General features: G+C 43.1%; 1 protein-coding gene across 1 annotated transcript in view; it reads left to right on the plus strand.

Moving 5' to 3' along the window:
• Window positions 1-17,348, plus strand: part of ADGRG4 (adhesion G protein-coupled receptor G4) — an 85,937-nt gene extending 68,589 nt beyond the window's left edge. Inside the window, exons 17-22 of the mRNA XM_041740084.1 lie at window positions 543-811; window positions 4,291-4,369; window positions 7,260-7,540; window positions 12,527-12,628; window positions 13,576-13,743; window positions 16,174-17,348. Coding sequence (XP_041596018.1) covers window positions 543-811; window positions 4,291-4,369; window positions 7,260-7,540; window positions 12,527-12,628; window positions 13,576-13,743; window positions 16,174-16,301 — 1,027 coding nt within the window. The 3' untranslated portion in view covers window positions 16,302-17,348. The remainder of the gene's footprint in view (window positions 1-542; window positions 812-4,290; window positions 4,370-7,259; window positions 7,541-12,526; window positions 12,629-13,575; window positions 13,744-16,173) is intronic.
• Window positions 17,349-18,381: the final 1,033 nt, after the last annotated feature.

The following is an 18,381-nucleotide window of genomic DNA, read 5'->3' on the forward strand; positions in this document are numbered from 1 at the left end:
TGATGACATAATGGTGGTGTCCAGAAAACTCCTTCCTTTCTTTTTCCCAAAATTAAAAAAGAAAAGGAAAAAGAAAAAAGGATGCTGCTTAGCTCAGAGAGGCTACTATTATTCCTGTTAGTGAAGGTCACTGTATTTAGGATACTCTGACTCCACCTGGAAAAAGGGTAGGGAGCTCAAAAAATCCAGTACATTTAAGATAGAAGGAGTAGGTTAATTTTAATAGGCACTTCTTTTCTTTGATTTTTTAAAAAAGATTTATTTATTTATTTTAAAGTGGGGGAAGGATCAGAGTGGGGGAAGGATCAGAGTGGGGAGGGAGAGAGAATCCTCAAGCAGACTCCCTACTGTGTAGAGTCTTACTTGGAGATCAATCTCATGACCTCAGCCGAAATCCACAGTCAGCTGCTTAACCGACTGAGCCATCCAGGTGCCCCTAGGCACTTCTTTTTTTTCCTCCACTTATTAGGCAGATACGATGTGGCAATGCTTGATTAAAACCAGAGACCCTGCCTACCTAAACGCTATGCCTTTTCTTTTAGCAAACTTCGAAAAGATCATCCTTCCAAAATCCTGATCAACCTGTGCACAGCACTACTGATGTTAAACCTGACCTTTCTGGTCAATTCCTGGTCATCGTCATTTCAGAAAGCTGGACTGTGTGTCACAGCTGCCATGGCCCTTCATTACTTCCTGCTCGTTTCCTTGACTTGGATGGGCCTGGAGGCGGTCCACATGTATTTGTCTCTTGTCAGAGTCTTCAACATATATGTCCCCAATTATATACTTAAATTTTGTCTAGTTGGTTGGGGTAAGTATATCTGCTTGTCCTTGATGTCTCTTGATGTCTCTCTTGATGTCTGTGCATTTCTAATTCCAGCTTCATTAGACACATTATTCAGAACTAAATTCTGTTATTATCATCAGTAAGGAATTAAGGATTGCCTCACTGGTGTTTGGGTGTGCATCTCTTTTTCTGCCTCTATTGCTCTATGAATTCAACTCTTAACCTCTATGGTGAGGAATGGGTCCACGAATATTTATTGAGCAGCTGCTTGTGTACTGTGTTAAACGCAAGCACTACTGGAAGGAACCGGTCAGATTTTATCCTTCCCTCTACAGAAGTTAGAACCCCAACAAATACTTAGTAGTATCACAGCCAATACTTACGTGTATGGTAGTACTTGTGTAGTAGCACTTACAAGTGCCAAACACTGCTCTAAGTGCTCTGCATACTTATTCAGCACTCACAATGTCTCTATGAGGAAAATTTCATCATTAATCCCATTTAATGGTGAGGACACTGAGGCAGAGAGATTGGGTAATTTGCCAAAATGCACATAGCTAGTAATGACCCACCTGGGATTTGAACCAGAGATTTGGCTCCATAGTTTGGGCATGTGACCTCTGCGATATGGCCATATTGTTGAAGGGACAGGGAAAGGACTTGCAAGGTGTGAAGGGGTGCTGGGTCAGACGCCCAGATACACACCACACCTCATGGTGGTCACTGTCACTGCTCCCCGATGGAAGAAGCCAGGAATGGAACCCAGCAAGAATATTTCCTCATTTAAATGTTGTTTCATTGGTTTGCTGTCCTGTATTTCTGACATGGTCAGCTCAGTGCCTCCCTGCCCCCACCCCTTGCCTATTCAAAACAGATTTTGAGTTCAGAGAATGTGTTGGATATACAGGAGGTACACTGAAGAGGGGACACATAGGATCCATGTGAGGATAGATTTTCTCTTCCACTGCCTTTGTAAAGACAATAGCTTCCCAATTAGCTACTCATCCTTTTAATGAGTTCATTAACATAGCACATGCTTTCCCTGGATCCACAGTCAGTGCTATTATCCAATGCTAATGTGGGGACCAGAGACAGGCAAACACCGAGCAGAGCATAATCTAAAATTGTTTCAGCACACTTTACAATCCATCAGAAACACAGAGCCCAAAGCAGTCAGTACACTCCTCCTGTGCCTGGCAGCCCTCGTCTCAAGTCAACCGGGAGATTGAAAAATGTTGTGGAAGAGGCTTCATGAATAATCCCCAAAGCAGATAACCCACATATGGCTAACTGGAAAGGGGCTGTAGATAACACTCCATGCTGACTTTCCTTCCCCCTTCTCATCTCTCTTACTTGACTTCCTTCTCAGACTCCTCCTCCTTCACTCTCTCCTTAAATGGTGGTGTTCCCCAGGGCTTCCTTCTTGTCTCTTGGATAATCTCATTCTACACACACTGGCTGGGGTGTCAAGTACACACTACAGCCAAGGCCAAGCCTGACTGGCTCCACTGGTCAGGATGCTACAAACCGCTTTCAGGTTCACTTGATTTACTTACAGAGATGGTGAATGGAAGAGTAACTAGAGGTGCCAGCTCCCAAGTCCTTGTCCCACACACTATAAAAGAATGACACCCAAACAAAGGGAACAGATAGCTGCCATGAGGGTTGAGGGATTCCCTGCCGCTGAAGAGCCTGTTCTAAGCCGAGGCTGTGCATTTTCGTATTCTGGAGCTCTGTTCTGAGGGGGGCAGGGTGCAAAGCCCCACACCTCCTCGGAACCTGGGAGGGATGAGAACCTGCCTCCTGATGGCCTCCTGGAGGAGATGGAAAGGCGAGTAGGGGAGGGCCTCAGAGTACCCCTCACACGCCCGCCCGCGATCTTCTCCAACTCATGTGGGATCCTGGGAAATTCTGTCCAAGTTCAGATCAGATTCTGGGCAAGCCTTTACCTGCTCTGCCTAGGTGGCTACCTGCAAGGTCACCAGGGAGCCACTGCAGAGCTTTCCAGCTATGGGCACTTTCGGAGCATTTAAATATTAAACAAATGCAATCACCTGCAAGGAAAACAAACTTAGCATCTCTTTATGTTTGAAGTTCTGTCTTCCTAATGCCAAAGCAACCTGTTGAAAAGGTTTTACTCCTGTATTTAAATCTCTGTCCAAGGCAGTAGATTGGTCCACATTTTTTTAACCAGTAGGGATCTTTTTGTTTACTAATCAATAATTTATTAATTTGTTAATTACCAAAGTATAAACACAGCTTGGGGACTGCCTCACAGCTTCCACTGTAAATGTGATACCTCACTCCATCCCTCCTTTCTGACCTCCAACAGATTAAAGCAATTTTTTAAAATTAAAGTCTAGTTAATACTCAATGTTATGTTAGTTTCAGGTGTACAACATAGTGGTTGGACAAGTCTACATTATACTGTGCTCATCACAGTGAGCAGCCACCTGTCCCCATAGAGTCCTATTACAGTGCCATTCACGACATTCCCTATGCCGTTCTTTTCATCCTCGTGACTTACTCATTCCATTAACTGGAAGCCTATACCTTCCACACCCCTTCACCCATGTCCCCCCCACCATCATCCCCCTCCTCTCACCACAACCATTTGTTTGTTCTTTGATTTTATGAGTCTGTTCCTGTTTTTTTCCCCAACAGATATTTTTGTAAATATCTACATCATGCTAGGCACTGTGCTAAGTGTGTGATATACAGATCAAAAGGAACTGTCCTATTTACAGGACAGCAGAGGATTTTTCAAGAGACTTGGCACTCTGGGGTTTAGAACAGCCTCACAAAGCACCTTACGAAACCCCTAAAATGTGTGCAGGTGCAATGCTCTTAGTTTAGGAGAAATACATTGGTTAGAAATAAGGAAATCATTTAAGTTTTGCAAATGTACATGACATTGGATTTTTTAAATCCTGTGTCTATACTCACATCACGTTTGACCACTTTGAGTAAACTGATTGCTTTATTATAGTCTGGCTGAATTGACTGGTCGTTAATTGGTCGATCTAGTCAAAATGTCAAACTAGTAACGAGTGTGGAAACAGCCCCCCTGTCAGAAAGCACTGAAGGCCATAGCTGATTGCCTGTGCCTTTCCTCCAAGATGACCTAGACAAAAAGATCCTGGGAACTAAGGAGAAAAAATTGGCAGCCCATCATCTGGGAAGAAATGCTTGATGCGAACCTGTATTCCGATGAACTAGATACTTCTAATGCCAAGTTGATTTTTTGGCACTTGAGTTATTTTTAATAATCAGTGGGCGTTGTATTGGAGCCTTTGGCATGCTGTTTAGTTTAGCAGATTGGAGCATTCCTAGAAATGTTTAACTTGGAAAATTTCACAAACATTTTGCAAACAATGGTATTTTGATGCCCGCACATCTGTGGCTCATTTAAACAGCGTCTTGGTGTATCAGGGCCCACAGTCAATGATCAGGACCTCTCCTGCTTCCTAATGGGACTCCTTTGGCTTGTTTCCCCACTCTAGGAATCCCAGGGGTCATGGTGGCAATCACACTCAGTGTGAAAAAAGATCTGTATGGAACGCTGAGCTCAACGACTCCATTGTAAGTACTGGCATCTCTGCTTCTCAGGTGGTGATGCTCTTGACCATCAGGGGCTGCGGAATGGCGGGGCGGGGAGGGGGTTGTTCCTGACCTGCAGCTTGGTCTTGGCGACCACTCAGGGGGACACTTAGCCTCATTGTTTTTGGCCTAAACACAGTCATGGGTGCACTCATATAACTGTTAGGTACCTTGGCTCTGTGTGACCTTGGACAACTTACTTTACCTCTTCCTTCCATTTCCTACCCTGGAAAATGGGGACAATAATGTTTGCTCTCAATGTAGTATGCATATTAAAATGATATCACATATATAAAGTGCCCAGCATGTGGCCTGTTCCATGGTAAGGGCTACATAACTGGCAGTGATTATGATTAGAAAGCTTACAGGATGTGGGGGGAGTTGTAGTGACCACTGTAAGGAAATATGGAGACAGTTGGAAGACATTTTCTACCTGTCAACAACCATCTCCCCTGAAAGACTCCACTGCTTTCCTTTGTAAATTGGTTCAGCTTTGTTGTCCTGTTGTTTTTCTTTTCTTCTTTTTCTCTTATCTCCTTTTTATTCTTTTTAAAAAAATTTTATTTTTATTTGAGTGCAGTTGACACACAATGTTACATTAGCTATGGTTGTCCAACTTAGTGATTGGACAAGTTTATAAATTATGCCCTGCTTACCATCTTTTGTTTTCTTCCCAATGTATAAGCCCATCTCTGTGGTTCTCTCATCCACATCCACAGAGAAGTAGCCATTTGCCTTTCCGTAACCTTCTTTTATAGGCATGTAGCTAGTTACCATATAGTCCTTTAGACTGCATGCTTTCCTTTCACGCTTCTGATTATTTTTTACTTACTTAGATTCATTCTCTTTATTGTTGCCTCTAAAGCTGGGTTGTTTTTTTAACTACAGATTTCCTCTCCTACTGGACTAGAATCAAATGTAGGAGGTCTCACATACAGACCCCCAGACTCCTCCATCTTTTACATTGAGATGACAGTTTCTGGGGTGTCAAAATTATATTGTCCTTTCCAGCAGGCGCCTTCTAATTATATAATTATTGTTACCCTTTCTTTCTCTCCATTTTCTCTTCCCTTGCTTCTCATCTCCTCCTCCATCCTTGCTCCTCGCCTGTTCTGTGACTTAAAGGGCCCCCAGTGTCTATCTATTGGTGATTCTTCTTCAAGATCAAAAGCAAAACCAGCACAGAACCAACTCCACTCCTCCTGAAAAGAGCCCTTTCATATGTGAATTGGTTAGTAAGAGGCAGAGTGCTGTAAAAGCTTTTTTTAAATAATTATATTTTGAAGAAGTAATACATGCACGTGGTACAAAATTCAAACACACAAAAGGGTAGAGGATGAAAAGTAAGCCCCGCTCCCAACCCCCAGCCATGCCATCTCTCTTCCTTGATGAAATTCTTATTACCAACAATCAGACTTGTATAGATATTCTCCTGTACACTCTGTCATCCACATGGTAGATATACACTGTTTGGTACTTAATAATGTGTCTTAGACAGGATTCTGTATCCAAACATATAGTGCTGCCCCTTTTAAAATGTCTTCTATAGCCTCCTTTAAGGTTTAAGATGATATTCAGAAAATACTAAGTATTAGACTTTATTAGGTAAATTAAAGATTTTTTAAAAAATTTATTCATGAGAGACACACACAGAGAGGCAGGGACATGGGCAGAGGGGGAAGCAGGCTCACTTTTTGGGAGCCCCATGTGGGACTCGATCCCAGGACCCTGGGATCATGACCTGAGCCAAAGGCAGACACTCAACCACTGAGCCACCCAGGCATCCCTATTAGGGAAATTAAATGCTTTTTTTCCTCACTCCCTCCCAACATACACATAAACCACACACAAACTCACAAACATGAAAGTATCCACACCAGTATAAACAATATAATCACAAGGACTTTTCCTTGTTCTGGAAAAGAGGTCTCAGCTAATTGACACACAGTTAAATTAGTTAAGCTTGTCCATGTTCAAAACTCAGAGGTAATGCCCCTGGTAATTGGAAATGCTATTAGATGAAGTATTTGTTCATATGAATCATCACATATTTCTTCTTTAATAGAAACAGTAGAGCCATTAAGAGTCCAATGGTCAGTGTTGCCTTTTGTCTTTCAAACCTGAGGCTGCAGAGGGAGGTTTAAAATATACATCATTAACATTGATGATCTCTTCATTGTTTGATATAGCATTCAGGAAAGCCAGTCATTGCTCATGTCCTTTTACTGTGATATTTATCATGCAAAGCAGAATTCATCCTGCAAACAAAAGCTCAGGTGTAAAGTGGTGGGACGGGGTAGGGGGAGAGCCACTTTGGAGGAAAATACATAATTTGTTCTTATGCTGTTGAGGAACAGAATAGCCTGCTAGGGAATTGGACGGAGAAGTTTCTGCATTTCCTCTAGGATTTCTGGTATTAGAAAGAACCCTGGACTGAGGCTCAGGGGATTGGGGTTTGAGCCCCACTCTGCCCCTAATGAGTGTGAGTGAACTCTTGTCAAGACAGCGCCTCTCTTGGGGCACCTGGGGGGCTCAGATGGCTAAGCATCTGCCTTCGGCTCAGGTCATGATCCCGGGGTCCTGGGATTGAGCCCCATGTCCACGTGGGGCTCCCTGCTCAGTGGGGAGTCTGCTTTTTCCTCTCTCTCTGCCCCCTCCCACTGCTTCTCTCTCTCTCTCTCTCTCTCTCTCTCTCTCTCTCTCAAATAAATACATTTTAAAAATCTTTAAAAAAAAAAGACAGTTCCTCTCTCTAGGAACAGATGCTCTCAGGTGAACTAAAATTGATAAGGTGATCTTGAGTGTCTGACTGAAAACTGTGAGTTTGTGTTTATCTATCTCACAATGGCCTTTTCTTCTTTGTCCCTTACAGTTGTTGGATTAAAGATGATTCTATCTTTTACACCTCAGTTGTGGCTTATTTTTGCCTCATATTTCTAATGAATCTCTCCATGTTCTGCACTGTTCTTGCTCAACTGAATTCCATGAACTCCCAAAGCCGCAGGACCCGGCGGAAGATGATCCTGCATGACCTTAAAGGCACAACGAGCCTGACATTCTTACTTGGCCTCACCTGGGGGTTTGCTTTTTTTGCCTGGGGACCTGTGAGGATCTTTTTCTTATATCTTTTTGCCATTTTCAACACGTTGCAAGGTAACTTCTGCTTCTTTGTACTTCTGTGGCTAGCCAAACCTCCACGAAAGCTTTGCTGCTTTGGAAAATAATCTTACCTTTTGGGGATTGAGAGGAGGGAAAGATACTCCAAGAGGCCTCTACTATCAATGGATTGACAGGCAGCCATTGGAAATATTACCCAGATATTAGGACTTCATTAAATGAGCTCACTCTTACTTTGGGATATACAGAACAGCCCAGAGAGCTAACTCAACTCCAGTTAGTCGGCAATATTTGTATCAAACACTGACTGGTGATTCTACAGTATTCATTGAATCACCACATTGTGCTCGTAAGTGTACAGATGTGCACTTATGTTGACATTCTGAAATGTGCAATCCAGTCGAACACAATAATTACTGGACAGTAAAAACACTAAACTTTTGATCCCCTAGACTTTGACTACATCAGACAGAGATCCAAATATTTTGGGAAGGAGTCAGGCTAGGAAATTGGAGAGTCATAAAGAAATGAAGATGAAGAGCAAAGAGCAGTGGGTCAAGGCAAGAGGCCAAGGTTCTAGTCTTGGTTTTGCTACAAATTGACCTTGGAAGAGTCACCACAACTGATTGGATTAGATGATCATAAACTAATGTCTCTATAGCTCTTTAATTTAATCCCCATTTTCTGGTGAAAGAAGGAAATGATAGTAATGTGGTAGGCAATTGATTGGTAGGCCAAAGATGTCATGAGAAGTAAAAGAGAAGGATCCAGTTAATATGCCTCTGACTAATTGTTGATGTTCATTTTAATCTGACTTTGCCTATTACAAATCTTCAGAGGAGGAGACATACAGAATGATTTCCTGAGAGTCTCAAACTCTGTTCTGTGTTCTTCTTGTCCTCAAATTTGGCCCAGTTCATTTGAGCCACAGGGGCAGCTATGAGTGAACTTGGGCAGTGCATTGAATCAGGGCCTCCCTTAGTACTCCAAACCATTTACCCACTCAATAAACCTCTTCACCAGACTCCAGTCCACTGGTGATCCATAGGATGCCCCAGCAAGAGAAGAGTTCTACGGTCAAAGAAGTTTGGGAAAGGCAGCAAACTGTATTCCCCCATTCTTAAAATGGTACAATACATATCATCATGGTAAAAGCTCTGAGAAATTCTGCTGGGGGAGGAAAAAACCTTTAAAAATTTATTTGAACCTCGAATTTTAAAAACTTCAGAGCACTTTGTTGTATGGTTATTAGCCCCTGAGGAATCTTGGGGAATGTGAATTGGTATGCAGTTATTCGATGCCAGACATTTGCAAGGTGCTGCAGGGAGATGGGGGAGCAATCTAGAATAAGGCACAATTTTTGCTCTCATGTCAAGAAACCATCTTATTTTAGAGCAATGAGGTGTATCAGCTGAAACTTTCTGCCCCACCAGATACTTCCAAGCATATTCTGATTGGAATGCTAAAAGACCAAATGCCAGGGAGTAGGATGTGTGCAGAAGTGGATTGGAACCAGATGCCCAGGCAGATTTCTTCCTCAGCAATAAGTTCATTCACTAATTCTGAGAAGAAACACACTCACCCTCTGGAAAGAGGGGCTAACAGGGAAGCTGACAAAAGAACAAGAAAGCAAAGCTGTTTAGAACTTACAAAGGAAGAAGGAATGTCTTCAGAACAGCAAGTGCTCCATTCCTGTGGTGGAAAGGGGAAGTAGTATCTAAGCAAGAGGCCTCCATGGCTTAGAAGCAGAATCCAGCTGGGGATCTCCTGAGGAATAAGCCCCCAAAGTCCCACAGATCCAGCATCAACAGAGCCAAGCTGTCTCTGTCTGTCAGATATGCTTTATGTCAACCAAGCACCAAGCATTTCTAGTTCCTCATCCTGCCTTACAAGATAGAATGTGCCATCTTACAGAGAGGGGTTTGCAGAGCCTTGAGTTTCAAACTCAACTCACACACATACACACTCACACACACGTGCATGCACACTCAGAGCAGGAATGCAATGAAACAAGTGAACAAATTAGCCATTTAAAAGACAGATAGCAAGTTTGCAATTTTGGCTGAAGGAGGTTGCCCTATGGTCAGGTGTGAAAAAATTCTGTGTAGGATAAGCCATTTCTGAAGGAGGGATGCACAAATAAAAATGCAGGTGACAAAAACCTGACATCTTCCCTCATGCCTATGTTCTAGTGAGTAAGCAAATCAATCTGTTATTGGAAAGAAAAGGGAAAGCTGACAGGCAGAGGAGAGCTGGCAGGCAGCTCATTGGAATTCACATAATAACCTTTAAGTCTTAGAACAAAATAAACTCCATGCAGGAACGGTAATAGGTGCTTGTTGTCACTGTTGCCCCTTGTTCCTGCTGAAGCTGGGGGAGTTTTACATGCTCCAAGACTGGGGTTTGCTCTCACCAGGTTGCTGCACCGCCTTCCAGGTGGTTGCTGCTCCGAAAGAGTGAGCGCTGCTCGATTCATCACCACAGTTGTTTGGTTACACGGAGATAAAGCCCTCGGGGGAGTTAGTGAGACATGTCATTCCATTTAGCCTCCAGATTGCTGCCTCCCACCTGGAATCAGAGAGTCTCAGGGCTGGGGCTGGGGACCCAAGATCTTTCAATCCAACTTTCCATCAAGTGACAGAAAGTCACATGCCTCTACCTGAAACTTTCCAGAGACAGAGAGCTCACCATTCTATAAAGCAGAGCATTCAGCTTCTCTCTTTTTTAAATTAAAATATATCTGACATTTAACATTGTGCGAATTTAAGGCGTACAACATGTTGATTTGATACACTGATATATTGTAATATGATTACCACTGTAGCTTCTAATCGGCTCTGCATCTTATCTGGATCACCCTTTCCTGAGGGTAGAATGTATAGTGCAGTGGTTAAGACCTTGAGCTTTCCAGCTGGACTGCCTATGTTTGGTCTTGACACTGGCACCTCAATATTAACCCTGTGACTTGGTCAGATTTACTAGACTTCTTGGACTCTGAGGTCTCTTATCTATAAAAATGAGACTAATAGCACAATGCCTATGATATAGTCATTACTTAGTAAACACTAGCTGCAATATGTTACCATGTGGTGATTCTGTGGCTCCCCCCACCCCATTGCTCCTGGTTCTAACCTGGCCACCACACAGAACAAGCCTAATTTGTCCTTTTCATGACAGGCCTTTCAGATCTGCAACTATAGCTACCATCTCTCCTCACCTTGTGTTCCCACTCCAAGTCTTCTCTATGCTTGAATACTTCTATTTGTCATCATCACTTTAAAACCAAGCCTCCCAAACTGAATATGGTGCTGGTAGGAGAAAGAGCCAAACTGGGGCAGGATGGCAGGAGACTCTCACTGCCTCAACCAAGATTCTTGACTTCCACGAATGCCCTAGCTGAAGTGAGCTTTGGGGGCATTTACTAATGACTTGTGCTCAACTAGCAATGAGTTAGGACCACTCTGATCCATCACTAATCATTCACTTCAGCACAACTGGCCAGTAAGGAGGCAAGCTGAACCTTGTATAAAGAACAGAGGGTTACAAACTACACTTGGGCCAAAAGAAAGATTTTGAGGCCCAAAAAGATATAATGAAGGTTGCAGAAAACTGTGAGAGTTTGTGTCTCAAGTGCCTTGGAATTCAAGTCAATAAACATCTGTTGGGCTGCTACACATAGAACTGGAGGCAAAGGGAAAAGTGATACGAAGATGAAAAGACTTTACAGTTGGGTGGAGAAATGGGCAACACACGGAGACCGTGGCCACAAATAGCAAGCTGTATAAGAAACAGAGTGGTATCGGAGCTCAGAAGTGGGAAAAATGAATTTCAGTTTGAGGTACCTAGAAAGGCTTTGTTAATGGGAGTTATTTCTGCCAATTCCGCCCTCAAACTTCAGGAGATCCAGTTGGCCCTCCAGAGCATTTGCCATCAGGAAAACCTCAAGTCCTACTTTTTTCTCCCAAGGAGATATTTTAAAGAGTGGGAATGAGAAATGGCCAGCACTGCTGGTGGATACCCTTAGCCCTTCTCTATTCCACTTTCAGGACAAAATCAAGGTTGGCAGTGGGAAATGAAGGCACCAAATTTATGGATTCCACACAGTGTAATTGTGCCAAAGAGCATGTGTATTAGTTTTTTATTGCTGTGTAACAAATTATTCCTAAAGTTTAGCAGCCTAAAGCAACAACACTTATTATCATACCCAGTTACTAAGGGTTGGGAATTCAGGAGCAACTTAGCTGGGTGGTTCTGGCTCAGGTACTCTTTTTTTTTTTTAAGTGGGCTCTATGTCAGAGCCCAATACAAGACTTGATCTCAAGACCCTGAGATCAAGACCCGACCTGAAATCAAGAGTCAGATGCTTCACTGACTGAGCTTCCCAGGTGCCCCCTGGCTCTGAGACTCTTATGAAGTTGCAGTCAAGCTGTCAGCCAAGGCTGTACTCATGTAGAGACTTGACTGGTTCTGGAGAATCCATTTCCAGGAAGCCTCAGTCACATGGCTGTGGACTGGAAGCCTCACTTCCTCACCATGTCAGCCTCTCCACGGGACTGCATGGTGTTGTCAAGTTATAACACTTGGATTCCTTTGGAGGGAGTAATCATAGATAGAGAGAAGCCACAATGTCTTTTATTACCTATTCTTGGAAGTGACATGCCATCACTTCTGCCATACTCTATTGATACAGTGTAGGAGGAGATGACACAAAGATACAAATGTCAAGATGCAGGGATCATTGAGAGCCATCTCAGAGGTAGACTACCATTGCAGGGCTGCTCTCTCAAACTTTAGGATAGACAGTAGCCCAGGGGGGAAACTATGGTTGATATGAAGTCTTGATACATACCTTCTTATCATCACTGCCTTTGAGAGGGAAGCTAGAAAGATGAACTCAGAAAGCCATAATGGCCCTGGGGTTCCTTAGGAGGAGTATCTATGGTAATAAGAGTAGACCTGGGTCTGGGCATTGGTGGCCACTGGCAAAAGAAGCTGAAACACACTGACCTTCTTTTGACTTAGGATTCCTCATTTTCATGTTTTACTGCGTAATGAAGGAGAGTGTGCGGGAGCAGTGGCAGATACTCTTCTGTTGTGGGTGGTTACGACTGGATAACTCTTCTGGTAAGATGCCAGTTTGGGTAAGGTTTTGAATTTTAGAGGTTTCACACAATTGATCTGATTAACTTGTCTCCTGACTTGAGTTCAGAGAGCATTGGTATCAAAGTGGAGGCTGTTTCCACATCATGAAAATGATTTGTACTTCTGTGCTGAGATGAATGAAGTCAAGTGAGGAATGTGACTTGGGCCATATTTTAACTTAGTGAAGCTTCTCTTTTGGCCCAGATTCCTTGGATTGCTTGTCCTGGCTGTCACCTCAATCTCAACTCAATTAAAAAGAATGTTGATTGAGTGCCCTACTGTGTTTCAGGCCCTGGGTCACAGGGGCTTTCTGGCCCATAGCCAACAGTGGGTTGAATGGATATGGGAAGCAAGGAGCAATAGTGGAGAAGCCTTGCTGGATGGAGTGATGGACCATCCTGCACAGCAGGAGATGTGGTGAACCCTGGTGCTGCCTCTGAGAATAGCTACAGTCCAGGCAAATTGATTTTCTATGTATCAAAAGGCTCTTCCATACAGTTCAGAGGGCTTCTCTCAGCCTCAATGCAAAGCCCAGTCTGTTTCTTCTAGGGAAGGCAAATGTTTGAACTTGAAGATTTTATAAGTAGCACAGAAATCTCCCTCCTTTATGCTATAAGTAGCACAGAGATCTCCCTCCTTTATGCTGGGAATGTCAGTAACCTGCTGGTTCCTGTGCCAGGCTCTAAGGAGAGCAGGCATCCTTGGTAAATGAATTAGCTCTGCCTGTATCACACATCACAGTATGAATCTACTTCTCACAACTTCATAGAGAAACTGACTCCTTGAGGTACCTAGAACAGATGCTCTGTGCATTAAGCTTATTTTTTAATAGGATTATTGAGGTAAAATTTACACATCATACAATTCTCCCATGTTAAGTATAGAATGTGATGGGTTTTATGGTTTCAATTTTTCTGGTGTCATTTCAGACAGGGACAGCAGGTGTGGGCTACATGTTGGGTGTAAACAAGAGAGATTGAAGAAAACCTTCCAGAACAAATTGTTGACACCATCCCTCAAGTCAACTATGACGAGTTCCACTTTGAAATCTTTAGGCTCTGCACAATGCACTCTTTCGGAAATATGCTTTCCAAATGGTGAGTAAAAAGCTACATTGTCTACATTTACACTCCAGAAATATTGAATTAATGTGAGGCCACATACATGGTCTTGGGAAATCCTTCCTCCTCAAAACTAAAAGCACATATGCATATATATACCTGGGCTCATTCCTGGCTGAGAGAGCGCATATAGAAGAACCTAGTGAACTTAGTATGTGCAAACCTGGTGGGTTATTAGACTCAGGCAGGAGGGAAGAGACTAAAGGTCAAAACAAATTCATGTGTAATTCAAAACAGTTGTCAGAGATGGTTAAACCCAGAAGGAACCTTAGACAATGTCTAGTGTGATCTTGTTTTCCAGATGAGGAACCTTAAATGAGGAAAGGAAAATGCCTTATGGCCACTCACTCACCATCAGCAGCAGAACTAGGGCCAGAATTCAGGTTTCCTGGCTCTCAGGCTAGCGCACATCACACACCACCAAGAGCACCAAATGTGCTGCACGACACTCTTAGAGGCTCAGCTTCTTCCACAGGAAGCCAGATTTTTAGGTACAGAGGCAGTTGTTGAGGTGGAGGTGGGTGTTGGGAGGGAAAAAATGTAGGGAAAGGATTGATCTAAAGGCCTGAAGTGAAGAGAAAGGCAAAGGGAACAAGGACTTAGGAACTCAGACTTATGTTGTGATGCCTCTGTGTTGTGTACTTCCAGTTGGACAATGGTGCAGTAACCTTTGGTTGCCTTTCTTAAGGACCAAAGTAGATTCCAGTTCACACATCTAGAACTCACCTTTGGTGGCCTGACTGTAGTCACTCTCACACTTTCTCATTGCCGGTGGTAGAATTGCCTTATCCGCTTGTATTTTACATCATGCTGATTCCACACAGCAGTTCTATTTCCAAGGGCTGTGGCCAATCTGGAATCAGCATGGTGAGTAAAAAAAATAAAGGCAACAAGGAACACCTGGCAGCTTGATTGGCAGAGCATGGGACTCTTGATCTCAGGGTCATGAGTTCAAGCCCCATGTTGGGTGTAGAGATTACTTAAATGATAAAAAATAATAATAAGTAAATATTCTTAAAAATGAAGGTTAAGGTCCTTTGGTTCAAGTCCCAGCTCTGTCACTAACTCTGTGACCTAGGGCACATCACTCCCCTACACGAAGCTGCATTATCTCTACCTTCAACATGAGGATGCTAGGATGGATGGTTAATCTCCAAAGTGCCTACCAGCTTCAGGACTGTGTGGGGCAGCATTGTTTCCTAGTTTAGGCTTGATTGGCCTATGTGCAGTCTCAGGCTCCTTCGCTGTATGGGGAAGTTGGTGCATATGGAAAGACTCGTTCCATGCCCACAAGTGTCTATCACTCTGGCCAGCTAACTTGCCGATATGCTCTGCTGCTCATGTGGAGGCACGGGGGAGCCATAGCTTATAACAGAGGGCAGGAGTTGTGGAAGCTGCTTAGTAGAGAATAGTTGAAGCTGATAGGGAACTAGTTTTGCGCAAGGGTTAATTAGTATTGGCTCTTCTGCTGTCCCTGAGGGATATTGTTTCATTAGCAAATATATGGCTTGAATGTACGTGTCTTTCCTCAGGGGGGAGATGGTAGCCCCCTGTGCCCAGGATTTTAGGGTTGTTTTTAATATTATGCCCAGGATTTTTTTTAAAAGATTTTATTTATTTATTCATGAGAGACACACACAGACCAAGAGGCAGAGACACAGGCAGAAGGAGAAGCAGGTTCCATGCAGGGAGCCCAATGTGGGACTCAATCCCAGGACCTGATCCTGAGACTCCAAGATCACACCCTGAGCCGAAGGCAGACTCCCAACAGCTGAGCCACCCAGGTGTCCCCATGCCCAGTATTTTAATGTTGTTGTACCAAGCAATAGATCCAGAGAGCTGAGGGGCCTGAAGTTGTGACCAAGACCTGGCTGGTGGGGCAGGTAGTCTAGCCTCTTGGGCCAGAGGTTCTAAATCTGCAGTCTGGATGTTGCCAACAGACAGTCAGAGCCAGGCAGCTTAATTTCCATTAGCATAGAGTGAAGCTTGCCTTCTGTACCACTGGGCACTCTCAGGCTTTAGAAACAGCTAAGGCTTCTGAGCAAGAATATCTGATTCACAGGGGCTGTGGATATGTGTGTGTCACCAGTTTGTGTGGTCCCTTCCTGAAGGCATTCAACATTTGTCCATGAATATCCTTCCCTAGGTCAAGGTTCCTATGAATAACACAGCCTGCTATTAACAATGCAGGAAGAACATATGCACCTGTAATTGCCTAAACGGTGCTGTCAGGATGAATGAATTTACTCTGGATCTGTAGAAACTACCCAAGGAAAACACCACAACCTTTACTTCCTAATTCCTCTTATTCACTCCTTCGTTCGGTAAAAATTATCTGATGCTTCTATTATCTGTGAAGTCCCCAGTGCCACTGCTGAGAATGTCCTTTTTCTTTCTTTAATGCAGGTAACTTTGATGAAGATCCCTACTGTTTCTCTCCCTTGAGTTGCGAAGTTGTGCCTAATTATGTGAGAAGAATATTACCTGTGGAAGTCAAAATGAGTTCCACACACAAACAGAGATTTCTTGAATAATTCCCAGCAGAGATACCCACCTCCCCCTGCTCCAGATTAGGGAAAATGTTGAGTTTGTGAAGTCATCTGCTCCAACTTTTTATTCTAAATATTATTTTGGAAGGAGCAGAGTGAAATAGCATTTAGTAGATATTAAAGTCAGAAGATTTCTCCTATTCTTTGTTATAGCTGTTTCTTTCTTTTTCCAGATGAGATTTGAGCCTATGGTTATAATATATTATGAGACGCATGTCTACAGTACTGGAGATTTTGTTTCAAAAATTCTAAATGTCCCATCCTGAAAGAAAATAATCAAGTTCAGGGTCCTCACTGCACTGTGAATGAAATAATTTAAGGCTGCCAAAGTTTTCGGATATCCAGTGAGCTTGACACCCACAGGGGACGTAGAAAGAGTCACAAGGTCATACCTTCTGGAAAAAAAATACCCTGTTGGCCTGTCATGACAAAGCATCTGAAATCCCCATTATTCAAGTCACTCTTTGATTGAATCCCCTTGTTGACATGTAAACATGTTTTGTGAAAAGGGTGGCTCATCAATCCATAGACACCAGTGAACTCCTTAGTGGGGATGAATTTCTTAGCCAAGACAGTCCCTGAGGGGACAGCAAGCAGGGTTCTGAGGAATGTGACAGAACAGGAGCTGTTTGAAGATGGTGGTTCTCCTTAGGGAGGAAAGGACAAGTCAGGGTGAACTGGACAGTGCCGGGATAGAGGTGAAAAAGAGTCACCCAGAGGCAACAGAGTGAGCGCTGAGGATGAATTCTGCCTGCTTTTTGCTCTGTGGGTAAGCATAGTGCGTGGCCTTCTTAATCCTCTCCCAAATATTGCTACTGAGCCTTCCTAGCCAGGCAGGTTGCTCACATTTGGCCTTGGGTAGCAAGAAGTATGGAGAAGAACATTTTGGAAAGATACACAAGCAACTGATTATCAGTGGTTGCCTTCAGGAAGGGGAACTGGGTATCTGGGAAGAAGGGAGACATACTTTTCACCCTCTACCTCTTGATATCTTTGAATATTGTATTGAGAGAATATATTACTCTTTATACAATAAATGAATGAATACATACATAAATATGGACAACTGGACCTTTCCAATGAGAAAGAAAAGTGAACTCTTGGGTTTCAATACCATAAATCAAATCCCCCATAATCCTTGGGAATACATATGGTACCGCTAGTGGGGTGGGGCAACAGCAGAGCTAGGTTCAAATCCCAGCTTTGTCACTTCTTAGAGTTGAGACTCAGGGAAATAACAGTAATAGTACATTCATTATAAAGTTCAAATGAGACTTACATGAAGTCTACGCATTTTCTAATACAGTGAAACACAGTAAATCTTAACCACTTTCTCTTTACAACGCACATCCACTTACCTCTCACCTTTTCATGGCCCACCTGCCATATCTCCCCATTGGATGTAGTATCACATTGGATCCGGTAAGCAAGAGTTAATGCTGACTACAAAATAGACCAGAGCACTGGCGCCAGGCACTGGTATGAAGCTCCTTGCCCCCCCCCCCCCAGTCCCCTCTACCATCTGAAGTAACATTAAAAAAAAAGTAGGCAGGCCCTTAGGCCTCCAGATACCTGCCTCAGAGTCAGTTCCCTTGCCTACGAAATTTTGTTTTTGAGGTAATCTCACAATGATTGTTATCTGTGGGTCTATATGTGTACTTTTTTGGAAGAGAAGGTGAGTGTGTGAGTGTGCATATGTGTGTGAAAGGACTAACATAAATAATGAAAAAATTGTGTCTTGAATGTCGGAAAATGTCTTTGAACTGACAATATTTTCACCTTCATTTGAAAACAAATTTAGGGACAGGACTTCAATATAATGAACAAATCTATAAATATATACATTCTGCAAATGCTTTGACTTGGAGAATCATTTTGGCTGTGAAAGTGCCCATGACTGTTCTGCTCCTGCTGGAGTGATGAATATACAGCCTGTCTCTAATGACCTGACATGCTGTCAAGAACAGAAACATTATTTCATAGAAAAGTTCATGATTCCTGTCATGACTCCTCCTACTAATTAGTAAAACATGGGTTTTCCACAAATTAGACAATTTGAAATTCT

Source organism: Vulpes lagopus, chromosome X, assembly GCF_018345385.1.
Source record: "Vulpes lagopus strain Blue_001 chromosome X, ASM1834538v1, whole genome shotgun sequence".
Classification (NCBI taxonomy): Eukaryota; Metazoa; Chordata; class Mammalia; order Carnivora; family Canidae; genus Vulpes; species Vulpes lagopus.